The sequence below is a fragment of the Perognathus longimembris genome, chromosome 2 (assembly GCF_023159225.1).
Source record: "Perognathus longimembris pacificus isolate PPM17 chromosome 2, ASM2315922v1, whole genome shotgun sequence".
NCBI classification, from domain to species: Eukaryota; Metazoa; Chordata; class Mammalia; order Rodentia; family Heteromyidae; genus Perognathus; species Perognathus longimembris.
In genome coordinates, this window is record NC_063162.1 from 46,748,386 (window position 1) to 46,761,214 (window position 12,829).

A 12,829-nucleotide genomic window follows, 5' to 3' on the forward strand; every position below is an offset into this window, starting at 1 on the left:
GGCCTCCCTGCCCAAAGAGGCCTCTTTACCTGGACTCTGAGCCCGGAATGAGATTCTTCCAGAAGAGCGGCTTAGCACGGGGCCTTTCAGCATGGCAGAGCAGAAGAAAATGGCCTCACATCTGGCAGGCTGGCTCAGCTGACTTTTTAAATAGTGTGTGAGGAGTGCCTCTCTCCAATCCTCATGGTCACACACTGGGCCAGAGTGTGGCAAATGAAATGACTTTGTTGCTGTTGTTGTTATTATGTAAAGCACCATCCCAAGAAAATTGAGTGCCCCCTGCCCTGGCTACAAGCAGAAGGTCCACATTCACCTGCCAGCTAGGTGCTGGTGCATGGCGCTCCTGGCCTTGAGCTTGAGCCTGACCTCAACCTGAAGGTTTGCCCAGTCAGGAAAGGCCTGTCCAGTGCTGCACCACACTGCCATGTTTTTTTCTTTGCGTCACACCCCAGCCCTTAATAAACTGTCCCTGCTAAGCCACTAACTATGACTCAGTCTACCCAGGGATGGCTAGATGGGCAAAGGCTTTTCTCTTCACCTTCAGGTCCGTAGGCCAGTGCAAATGCCCAGGGACACAGGTGTGAGGTGGGACAGAGGCGGTGATTCACATGAGCCTCACTCTTGTGTAACTTGCAGGCAGAGAGGAGAGAAATGGAATGCAGCCTCTGCTGGCCTAGGCAGCATCAGGGCTGGGCCAGAGGGAAGATGCTGCCACGTGGAGAGAAAAGCCGCTCACATTGGTCCTGAGGTGTTGAGTGCTGGTCCTACCCTCTGCTGAGAAGGCACCTGTCCCTGGGGCAAACAAGTGACACACTGTGGTCCTGTGGTAGAGTCTGGGCATGTGTGACTGAAGGGTTTTAGAACTCTTTCGTGGCTCTTTAGTTTACAGTAAAGCCATGCAGGCATGCAGACCAACTGGAAGCAGTTTTGCTTGGATGTTCTGCAGGGCCTGTTTTCCTGGTCATCATGGGTGCCTTTCATGTCCCTACTACCAAAGGCTGAGGTAATTGTGGGGTGCTCTAGGTAATTTGACTACTTGCAAGCCCCAGGTGATAATAGGATACCGACAACCTGGGGATAAGGTAGAGGGCAGGGAGTCAGAGGAAACATCCAAGAGGTGGCTCTTTGCCCCTTAGCTCCCCAGAGCTGGGCCCCACCCTAGGAGAGAGGCCTGTCCTGTAGGCTTGAGAACTCAGAGTCAGCTAAGTGGTAGAGTGCTTGCCTAGCATGCATGAAGCCCTGGGTTCCATTCCTCCATACCAGATAAACAGAAAATGCTAGAAGTGGCACTGTGATTCAAGTGATGGTAGAGTGCTAGCCTTGAGCAAAAGAAGCTCAGGGACAGCGCTCAGGCCCTGAGTTCAAGCCCCAGGATTGGAAGGGGGAAAAAAGTCATTGAGAATTCAGAGTGGATCTGGTGCACTCTCTCTGTCACTAACACATACCCTGTAGGGTGACTGCATGGCCTCATGCCAGGCTTTCCTACCTGAGTTCCCAGCACAGTGCAGTGTGTCTTGACCCAGAAGCTCCCTGAATTGAGAGGGAGGTCTGTGAGGGCATCGCCCATGGGTGAACTTGAGCTTGAGTCCTGAGTGGCAAAGAGTTAACCCTCCATTGCCTTGCCCAGGCAGGCTGGGGGGAGGAGGGGTCCCACTTTTCTCTTCACCTGCATCCCACCTACCCTACCTGTGGACATGTTTCCCCTGATCTTTCTAGCTGTCTCCATGAAGGCCGTGTGAGAAGTGCCCCCTCCCCAGGACTCTCCCTCAGGAGAGAGGAGAAGAAAGGGAGGAACGGAGGGGATAGGAAGTAGAGGAAGAGGCACAGAGGGGAGGAAGAAAGGAAGGAAAGAGCTAAAACAGGAGGAGATGCTGATGGCTACCCAGCCATGGCTGCAGACCTAGAGTTACCTACCAGCCCCAGCTCCTGCTAGGGGCCCCTAAGTTCCACTGCTCACAGGACTGGGAGCTCTGGGAGCCTTTGCTCTCCTACATGGTGGTCCCAATGCCATTGCCCTGGTGGTCTTGTCCCCTGTACTCATGTGGCTGCAGCTGGCCTGTGGCATCCTTGTGAGGTAGACATGGCTACAGGTCACTGGGAGAGGTGGGGTAATAGACACGGTCTTGTTGTGCCAAGTCATGAAATGACCACCAAGAAGGCCACCGATACTCAGACATTCTGAAATGCAAAAGCAAGGCAAGGCTTTATTCAAGCGAGCTGCAACTCGGGCCACGTCCTACCCACCGACACAGTGGAGGTTAGGAGGAAGCCTCGAGCTGTGATTACACAGGGCTTATAAAGGCAAAAAACAAAGTTACAGCCATCAGGTGTTCAAGCAAGACAAAAAAACAAAGTTACAGCAATCAGGTGTTCAAGCAAGCAAGACCCGGACACGAGTACAAATCTGATTGGCTCAGGGCTCGAGGCACAGGGCTCGAGGCATTCTAGGGGTGGTTAGAGTTAAGCATTCCCAGCGGTTAGAGTTCTTGACCGGCTGGGCCCTAATAAGCTTGTCCTGGGTCTGCTCACAGGGCCTGCTTATCTCAGGTTCATGTGGTAAAGTGGGATTCGCGTGGTAAAGTTGGGCCTGACTTCAAAGTCTGGCACTTCATTTCCCCCTTTTTTCTTTGGTACCTTGGGAGCCAATCATGGCTCCATTCTGTCCATTTCAATGGCTTGCACGTCTATGGGATGATATAAAGATAAGGCATGGGCCAATAGGGCCCAAAGTAGTAACCAAAACCAACTCTGGTCCCTTGATTTTAAAGGGGGGCTGATGGGTGAAGATCATCCATCTTCTGTAGCTTCTTCAGGCTGACTGAGGGGCGTTGACCTTACCTGGCCATAAACCTATAGCCTTAGTCTACTTTACCAAGGGACTGCAAGATTACTTCAAACTGGAAATTAACTTTCAGCTATACAGACTCACCATTAGCTATATAGTGTTTAAGATACAAATGTCAGCAACAAAATAATACGTGGACTTCTCAGCTGTGCTCTAAGGGTCGGGTGGCTATACCCGTATTCCTGAGCAAGCCCAAAACTACCAATGCCTTCTTGCATGGGACTTTACAGGACTCCTGCTAGTTGCCAAAATAAGGGGGTCACTCCACTTTGGAGTGAGCTGCCATAATAGCATCAACATTAGCCTGAGTAGCAAGGAAAGAAGGCAAAAAGAAAATTATTCAGTCTAACTTTCTTTTCTTGAGGCAAAGGCGAAGCGGCTGAGTCGGGTGCTTGGAGACCTCCCATGTTCCACCACGGTAGTCATCATCCAGGGCAAAGGGGTCAGCTGGCCTGGCGTGGGAGCCATGGACCCAAGCGGCAATGCCGTCTACCTTGAGGGCGGTGGGATTAGACGAAGGCCGGTCTGTTGTCCGACCCAATGTTGGATGGGAAGCCATACCTGGGTAGGATTTCTTCCAGGATCTTCTTAGCCACTACATTCGCGGTCTCATGCTTTGTTGGATATGCTTCAACACATCCTGAAAAGGTGTCTACAAAAACTAAGGACACAATCTCAGGTCTACAAGCTTTCTTTCCTGAACAGGTGTACCAGCTTAAAATTCACTGCCAGTCAGGGCTTTGAGTAGATGTGGGGGTTGGGATTTTAAACTATCCTCTCATTTGACAAACTTACCCTTACTAACCACTATCACAGATGACTGGCAAGTTCCTGCCCAGTAGACAGACATGGGCATTAGAAAGGCATGCTTACAAACTATTCTTTTAGGACTTCCCGGCTTTGATTAACTTTTGAAAGGCCAAACAGGAGTGACTCTAGGATCTGACACCATCTCTGCCATCCAAGCAGTGGCTTACTGCCTCTGGATGCTCTATCACTTTTGTCCCAGGAGGAGTGACTTTCCACTGGACGTGGACTCAGGGCCTGAGTGCTGTCCCTCAGCTCTCCAGCTCAAGACTAGCACCCTACCACTTTGAGCTCCACACAACTCCGTTTCCAGCACTCTGCTGGCTGATTAGAGACAAGTCTCTCACAGGGACCTTTCTCTGCCCGGGATGGCTTCGAACTGCAGATTTCAGATCAGTGAGTCTTACAAGAGGCCACTTTACTCCAATTATAAGCAACAAGGTGGTCCACACAGAAGTAGTTTTTAAGCATGCTCTCTTACCTGGAACTTATTAAGGGCCAATGTTAGATCTTGACAAACTTGTAGGAATCACCTGTCCTCTGTGGGCCTGCTGGAAACTGTTACAAAAAACCTACAGAGAAACTGGAATGGCAATTAAACATTTTGGTAGCCATAATTCTTCTTTTCTCACTTTACAATAATCATTTAGGACAGTTTTACTTCCAAATTTCTTATAAATGTATTCTTGATTTCCAAAGCCTTTTTACTAACCTCCGCTTTAACACTAACACTTTGACTTTTATCTGCATTGGAAAAACTCTGAGGCTTAACTCAAATGACAATTTTTTCTTAATGCAAGAATTGCAAATACAGAATTAGAAATACTTATCCATTCAGCTTTCCAATAAATTAGTGAGAAACATTGGCCCATTTTGCCATTTCTTCCTACATACAGAGTTAATGAGAGTTTACTTGTTTACTTCTATCCCCATTAGTTTAATATATAGCCTTTAAAATCCAAATTTCTGACACTTAGCTCTGATTAAACAAATTTTTAAACTATAGTTCCTCTTTAAAACAATGCAATAAGCCTTTAAAGCATTTGGTAATGCCCAAACTTGATGACCATTTGAATTTAAACTTAAACTCACTCAATTTTACATCATACTAACAGTCTTGAACATGTTCACACTCACACATGCACACGCATACATATTCAAAAGATCTTAAAGCACGCAAAATAAGCATTGACCGTACATTTTCCAGTGGTAAGAGGTATTTTGTCACTCTCACTCCTGCAACACCCAATATTTTAAGACAAAACCTTTAACAAATGATTCTAGCATTCTCCAGCCTCATTTTCCAGGGCTTGATAGTCTTAGTAAAACATTTTTAGTCTTAGTAAAACATTTTAGCACACCAAATAATTTTCTGCTTAAGAAGGCTGGGTGGGTGGGGATCCCCCCAGAGTTCCTTTTGTGTACACTCACACTCTGAACCATCGCCTGTACATCTTATACAGGTTTGACACAGAAGAGACTGTCAGACTTACAAACACAGAGATGACAGTGCTGCACGATGGGGTCACTCCCTGTCGCCTGCGGGTGGCTTGGGCTGGCCCTGTGTCTGCCCCTGTCGGCGGCTGCAGGTCAGGACTCAGGGCCGACGCCTCCGTGCCCTGGGCTGCCAGCGCCAGGACTGGGCGGGGCCCTCCAGAGCGGAGGGCACAGCTGAAACATTTTCCTCAGAGTCCTCTTGTAACTGGGGTGGGGAGTATGGAGGGGGAAACATTTCCTCCTCCACGCTTCCTCCCTGGAGGACAGGTGGGCACAATTTCTTCTCTTCCCTCTTGGTTTCTCTCTTGTCACCCCATGTCTTTTGAGTGAACATTGGGGTAGGGGAAGGAGTGGAGGAGGGAGTCCGTAAGAAAGGCCGAACCCAAGCTGGAGTGTCCCTGTCAACTAACTCCCTCCAGGTGTGTCTATATAAGGAATCTGGTCTAGATAGCCTGAATGAGGGGCGTCAATTAGGCTTTGTAAAGTCCTGATCTTAACTATGTCAAAGCTCCCCTCAGGTGGCCAATTAGCTCTCTCACTGACTTCCTTAAGGGCCACACCTCGGTTCTGAGCTATCTCCTTGACCTCCCTCCAGTGAGCTAGGGTCAAATCTAGGGGGCTAGATGGAGGTTCCCAAGAACGTTACCCGTAGCTCTGATCAGATGTTTAGTTCAAAAGGCTACAAAAAAAAAAAAAACCCAAACAATTATAACAATACAACACATAGGCCTGAGAACAAGAAAAGCTACGGGTTGGAGATTTCCCAAGTTGGCCCACAACCTCCTGCCAGGGTACAGGAGGAGTGGACCCAAGTTGGCCCACAACCTCCTGCCAGGGTGCAGAAGGAGTGGACCCAAGTTGGCCCACAACCTCCTGCCAGATAAGCAGAAGGAGCAGACCCAAGTACAAGGTGGGCGGGTTGAGTCTCGGTTAGGAGGCCCTCCTCGTCAGTTCTGGCCAAAAACCAAACTGACTCGCGCCCTACAAGTATCAAGGCAGGGTTCCAGGGGTCCCCCTTCAAGGGTGGAGAGTCTGGGGCGTTCCCCAGTCTCCCCAGGATTGCCGAGAAAGCGCGTCCACTTCAACGAACCCTTCAAGAACTAAGCAAAAGCAAAACAGACAAACAGACAAATTACAGGACAAGACAAATGAACAGCGCTGTTTTCTTACCTTCGGAGTCTGGGGTCTCTGGGGCTATCCCGGACGAGCCCCCAAATGTTGTGCCAAGTCGCGAAACGACCACCAAGAAGGCCACTGAGACTCAGACGTTCCGAAATGCAAAAGCAAGGCAAAGCTTTATTCAAGCGAGCTGCAACTTGGGCCACGTCCTACCCACCGACACAGCGGAGGTTAGGAGGAAGCCTCGAGCTGCGATTACACAGAGCTTATAAAGGCAAAAAACAAAGTTACAGCCATCAGGTGTTCAAGCAAGACAAAAAAAACAAAGTTACAGCAATCAGGTGTTCAAGCAAGCAAGACCCGGACACGAGTACAAATCTGATTGGCTCAGGGCTCGAGGCACAGGGCTCGAGGCATTCTAGGGGTGGTTAGAGTTAAGTATTCCCAGCAGTTAGAGTTCTTGACTGGCTGGGCCCTAATAAGCTTGTCCTGGGTCTGCTCACAGGACCTGCTTATCTCAGGTTCACTTGGTAACGTGGGGTTCGCGTGGTAAAGTTGGGCCTGACTTCAAAGTCTGGCACTTTAGTCTTCTGTGGGAGCTCTGAAGAATCAGGTAATGTGAAGGTGAACTCTGCAGGAATCATGTAAGTCCCCTGTGAGGAGGCCATCCTAGAGCACTTGGGAGAGGCTGGACTGTGAGAATCCAGCTGCCATGTGTCTGGACCAGTATGTCTTTCTATCCCCTGTGTACAGTGGGAGGGTAGAGATGAGCCTAAGAAGGCGGTGCTATCTGCACACAGCTGCAAAACACATCAAGGTCCCTGTTGCTGGATAGTTCTCAGAAAGGCTTCTTGAGGCCATACCTGTGGGGGTACTGTTGGGAGTGCAATCCTAGAACAGGAAGAGTGAGGGGGAAAGAGGCCAGCCTGGTATAAGCTGTGGGGTTTCTGAGCCGGCCCCAGCTTTGCAGCAGAACCCCGCTGCTGCTCAGGCTCATGGGCTATCTGCAGAGAAGCCCTGGGAGCCACCAGAGTGCAGGATAATGGTGAGGGGAACAGTTTATCTTCTGACACCTCCTGTCTCGTGCCTCTCATTGGTCAAAGCTGACCCGCCTCTGGATTTTCATCCCCTACCCTTCTGGAAGGTTCCTCTGCCCCTCCCACAGCCACTGTGTGCAGCCTGAGAATCAAGCAGTCCATATATAGGCTCTGGCAAATGGATCTGGGCAGCACATAAACCAATTCCAGTTTCCCGAAATCAGCACATGCCACTTACAAAGTGAATTTGTAGTTCATGAATTATAAAACGAATTTCCTCAGAGCATGTGACAAGGGAAGGCTGACCGTGACCAGTATGTCCACCAAGCGTGGCCTTCTTGTCCTCATAGGCAGGTGCGTTGTTCCCTGTGTCCAGCAGGAAGCAGAGGAAAGGACCACTGCAAAGTTTGGGTGGGAGTGGGGGTCATGGAGTGACCTCATTAAGCTAGACCTCTCTATATATGCAGGCAGGAGCAAATAAGAAAAAGAAAAATCACATCTTTGAATTGTGGTGAAGTTTAACAAAAGATTCCATAGGGTAAGCCTATCCAGCCCTCATGGCCCCATGTCACTTCCCATTGGTACCAACAGAACAGTGGCCCTCCGCAGAACACTCTCCCTACCTCGCACATTGGTTGGAAAGCAGAGCACTGGGTTCCCTCTGCAGAGAAAAGGACAGGAGTCCTCTTGAGCTGTCAATATTTAAAAAGCATTCTAACATTAAAGGACTGTCTCTGCTTGACTATCAGAAAACTGGAACATTCAGTTACCTGGAAAATCACCATCCCTAAAATATTTAGGGAACCTGAGCCTGCTCTAGAAAATAAAAATTGAGTCTCTATCTCATGTGACCAGCTGTTTCCCGACTTGTCACCAAGCATGCAGCCCCGAGAGGCAGGGGACCGCCAAGGGCCGGGGTCTGGGGAGCCCCAGCTCCCCTCCGCATCCCTCACCTCCTGGAGGCTGGTCTCGGTGTCACTCCCTGTCACCTCTGGTGGGCCCAGCTACTGTGTCAGGATGTAATTCACTGACGGCCCCACCAGTGCAGGCTCTGCTGAGCCCATCAGGACAGGGACAATGAGGTGGCACCTCAAAGGCTATTTCTAAGGCTCATGGTTGATGGACCGCACCAGCCATGATTATCATTTTAATTACCACACCACGGAGCCCTTACAGTCAGGGTACAGATTTCAAAGAGCACAAAGCCCTCCCAGGCTCCAAAGGGACTGTGCTGCAGACCAGCAGGGGCCCATGACCACAGCATTCTGGCCTGCTCTAGCTAACAGTTTTACCTAGAAAGGAGAATTCTGACTCTTGCAAAGTCTAACTATGGCCCCACCTCCTCTGGGACCTTCACTTGAGCCCACATTTGTTTCCTCAAAGGCTCTCCCCACTCTCCTGCCTGGAACTCTGTAGCACCCCACAATGTTCCTCCCCCTGGTTTGCTGTCTTATGGTGTTTGGAACTATTAAAGTCCCCGCGCTCTGTCTCGCTGCCAGTGGTTACTGCTACAGTCCTACTAGGCAAGGAGGCACATTGACTCTTTCCTGGGCCTACGATTAGCAAGTGCTCAGCATACGTTCTTTGAACATGCAATGCCTATCCTTGAAATCTGTCCTAATTCAAGCTACCTTTTTCTGGCTTTCAGAGTGGAATACTCTTTGCTCACTTAGAGTTAAGTGGTATAACTCAGTAAATACTCAACACGTGTACACTCAACACAGCGTAGAATTCATTGTTAGCCACGTGGGGTTCATGGTTTGACCCACAGTGACTAAAGCCAAGAGAGTCAGCCCTTGCCTTTTGCTTTTGTGGCCATGCTGGGGATCTGTGGGAGGACCGTGCTCCCTGCTAGACAGGGGCTATACCAATGAAGCTCAGTCCTGGCCCCTCTGGTGTACTAGGTTCATGCACACCCAGTGAATCTATGGTAATAAGAGGGCAGCACCAAGGTGCTGACAGACACGCCCAGTTTGCATGCTGAGACCTGAGCTCCAAGGTCTCATCAGACTATAACCAAGAATTCCTCATTGGATTCCCGAGCTGCTGCCTGCAAAATGCCCTTTGCCCTTGTCCAGGCCACTCTAAAAGCCACTTCCACCTAAGTGGCTTTGCCTTCTGGAGCAGCTCTGCCAAAGGGAGGGAGTCTGGAGCCAGAAAGGAGGAGGCCTGGCCTGGCCCTGAGTCACAACAACAGAGGCACTTGGCTGCATTGTAACAGTAAGCCCATAGAAGGCTAATTGTACAAAGCTTTTCTCTTATATTCAGTGTGCAGTATGGGTGGACAAGTACAGGAGATGTGACTGTAGGCCTCCCTGGGGACAGGAGCAATGTTAGATTGCTCCCTAGGACCCAGCCCTGAGCCCAGCTAGCATCAGCTGCTGTTGGTTGAGTGACTAAGTGAGGGTTTGCAATTGGAGATGGGGGTAGGCCAGGCCACATGAGCTGGGTTGGACTTCGCCATGGCACCTCGGTATGTGTGGGGACAGTGGGAGCAGCATGCTCCTGAGGGGCCCTGTGTTTACCCTGGGGTGACCCCTCATCTCCACCCGAGTGACTGCAATGGCATCCCCACTCCTGTGCTTCCAGAACTATTTTGAGAGCTACCTGGCCATCGCCTCCACTGTGCCCTCCCTGCTGTGCCTCGTGGCCAACTTCCTGCTTGTCAACAGGTAGGCTACCTTCCCCATTCTCTGACCTCCACCACTGCCTCCTCCCTCCCCTTCCCTCTCATCCACGACTTCATTTGATTGTGCTTAGGTGATGGCCACCTAAGTAGGAGTAGCTCACGGCTCCTAAGTCAGGCCAGGTGCCTGGGGTGCTGGGGTAAAGGCCAGAGATTCTCCAGCCCCAGTCGAGGACCTGTGGTCCGTAGCTAGTAGAAGGTGTGTGGGAACACTTGATCCTCCTCCCTTTGAGTTAAGAGAACATTGAGTTGGCATGGCCTGCAGACAGACACCTCATTTCCTATACCCCTACCCCCCTGACCCTCACCATCCATCCTCAATTCAAGCTTAGGAAGGCAGTAGCCACATCTCCTTTGCCTGTGTTTCCTCAAAGCTGCCACTAGATGATAATTATGGCTTCTTTGTGGCCCAGAAACCTGGAGCTTCAATTGTGCAGAGCCTCTTGAAACCTTAGATCATAGCTGCACATCTGTTTTACTCATCTCTGATCAATTTGAGACAATTTCCAGCTCCCTGGTTGAACAGGCTTCTAAAGCAGATCTTGGCCTCAGGGGGTGTGCTATGATCGATTAGTGATGTCTGCTCTGGGTATAGCGGAGAAAGGGCAGCATGAGTGCACTGCATGCTAAGTTTGAATAAGCTTAGCAAACCTATTGTGGCATAGAACTGCAGTGATCACTTCTGTATATAATTCATGCTCAAAGCATAGTGGCTAGAAGCAGAGCAGTCATTAGATTCTCTCATGCTCTGGGGTGGAAGAGGCTGGTCTGGTTGTGTACCTCATGCAGGTGCAGACAGCAGGTAGGGCTGGAGGCCATTTATTCCCTCTCATCTTTTGTCTCTCCTCCTCATCCCTCACCTGTGGGCCTTAGGGTAACAGGAGGTAACACTGTTGCTAAAAAGCAAATGCTTCAAGAGAGCCAGGGGAATCCCTGGCAGATTTTGCAACTTGACCTGCCAAGTCACATTGTGTCACTTTTAACCCCAGTTGACTGGTCAGAGCCATCACAGAGCCCTTTCCAGGGGACAAAGACACACCCCCCACCCCTGCCTTCTCCGTGGGAGGTAAGAAGTTGTACCTCTTTGAAACTCAAGTACAATCTAGAAGAGAGGAAAGCATTCAGACAGGCCTGCAGGCTTCACATCCCCAACAAACCAGCTGGCCTCTGATCCCATTTGGCCCCCAGGACTACAGTTAGTGTCCTCCCAGGTGGGCACAGCCTATTGAGACCCCACCCCCAGGAGGAGGGGAAGGAGTGTTGCCAAGATCACCCAGGTGTGTAGCCATCACCACCAGCCTGGATGGGCAGAGCAGGATCTTAGGAGGAGCGGAGGGGTATGGCAGACAAGATTTGAGGAGGAGAAGGGCACCCACAGTGTGGGGAAACACCAGCCATTTCTCCTCTAAACTTCTCATGAACTTCCACTTGACTGTGGCCCCAGGGATGAGTTGAGGGTCCAGCTGGGATCACCCGGACTCTCATGAATGAGCTCTCCCGTCCTCTGTAGCTCCCCATCTGAGGGGTACAAGGGTGTAATGCTCCAGTTATACACTTACATGTCCATCAGGATGTGTGGGGACCCTGGGGGGAGGTGTAGTATCCCCCTGTCTTTCAAGTTGGGGATGTGCAGAGACCATGGGCCAGGACAGGATGGCCCAGCTGTGTCTCCCCTGGTCTCTCCCTCTGTGGTTGTGGAAGTCCAGCAGGCTGGAAGCCAGCCCAAGACTAGGGTTAGCAGCAGCACAAAGGCCCAGCCTCTGGGGCCTACTAGAATGAGCTCCAGTGAGACCCATTAGCATTTCTGAGCAGTCCTGTAGGTATAGCATGGTGGCCCCTGTCAGCAGGAAGCTCTGTGACTCTGCTTGGGGGTGGGAGGACAGCCCACCGAGGTGACTAGCCCCAGGTCACATGACCAGGGTGAAGCTAGGATGTGTTCCAGCTGGACCTCTGGACCACCTGCCTCCCTGTCCGCAGCTTTATATTCCCACCTCCATACCCCAGACTTCAGGCTACTGGGCAGGAAGAAGGCCTAGAGGAAGGGGCTGGTGGGGAGATGGTCCAGCCAGCCGGAAGCCTGCCCTTGCCCTTGCCCAGGAGTGCCGAGAGCCATGTTGGGAAACACTCCCAGCCTCTGCCTGTTTCCAGGGCTCTGGGAAGATGGTTTGGGCCAAGCTGTTTTTTATTTAATGTGTGAAATTGAAATGTCTCTTTCTCTCCCCCCTGGAGCACCCTGGCTTTCTCTGACTGGCTCATCTATAATCGCCAAGTGTTTTATTATGTTAAATCTGGAGTATCATAAATACTTATGAGGAGGATTTACATTTTGGAGACTTATGAAGAAATCAGTCCCCTGGGGTCCTGAGCCCTCACTGGCAAGCAGGGCGGGGACTGGCAGCCCTCCCTGCAGATCTTCACAGTCCCTAACACAGCCTGCCTGGCATTGTGGGCCATAGCTGGCTTCCTGACCATGCTGTATCCCCAAGTTGCAGAACCCTGACACCCAGCAGCACCTGCCTAGCCTTTGCTTGGTATCCCCAAAACATTACCATCTCAGGCCACTCTCCCTGCCTGGGGTGGGGGTGACGAGGGGGTTAGTGCAGCCCATGGTACCCTTGGGGTGGGCTTCCACCCCAAGCTTGGAGTCAAGCTTGGAGCATTAAAAGAGCCCCAGGTGGGCTCTGAGGCCTGCAGCCTGTAGATGGAGGCAGAAGGAGATGTGCAAATGCTGAGGACCCTGGGCAGCTATGGGAATTATGGGGAGGGGGCAAAGGCAGCTAGGCTTTTGTGGTACCATTGGCATTTACTCCCACCTCCCACTCCTCCCTGCTTCCCTGC

At 50.9% G+C, this 12,829-nt stretch overlaps 1 protein-coding gene across 2 annotated transcripts in view; it reads left to right on the top strand.

Annotated features, from left to right (window-relative positions):
• The window catches only part of Slc29a3 (solute carrier family 29 member 3), a 36,971-nt gene that overhangs the window by 13,502 nt on the left and 10,640 nt on the right, over positions 1-12,829 (top strand). For both annotated transcript variants that reach the window (XM_048338963.1, XM_048338964.1), the window contains exon 3: positions 9,895-9,977. In XM_048338963.1, the coding sequence (XP_048194920.1) occupies positions 9,895-9,977 (83 nt within the window). The remainder of the gene's footprint in view (positions 1-9,894; positions 9,978-12,829) is intronic.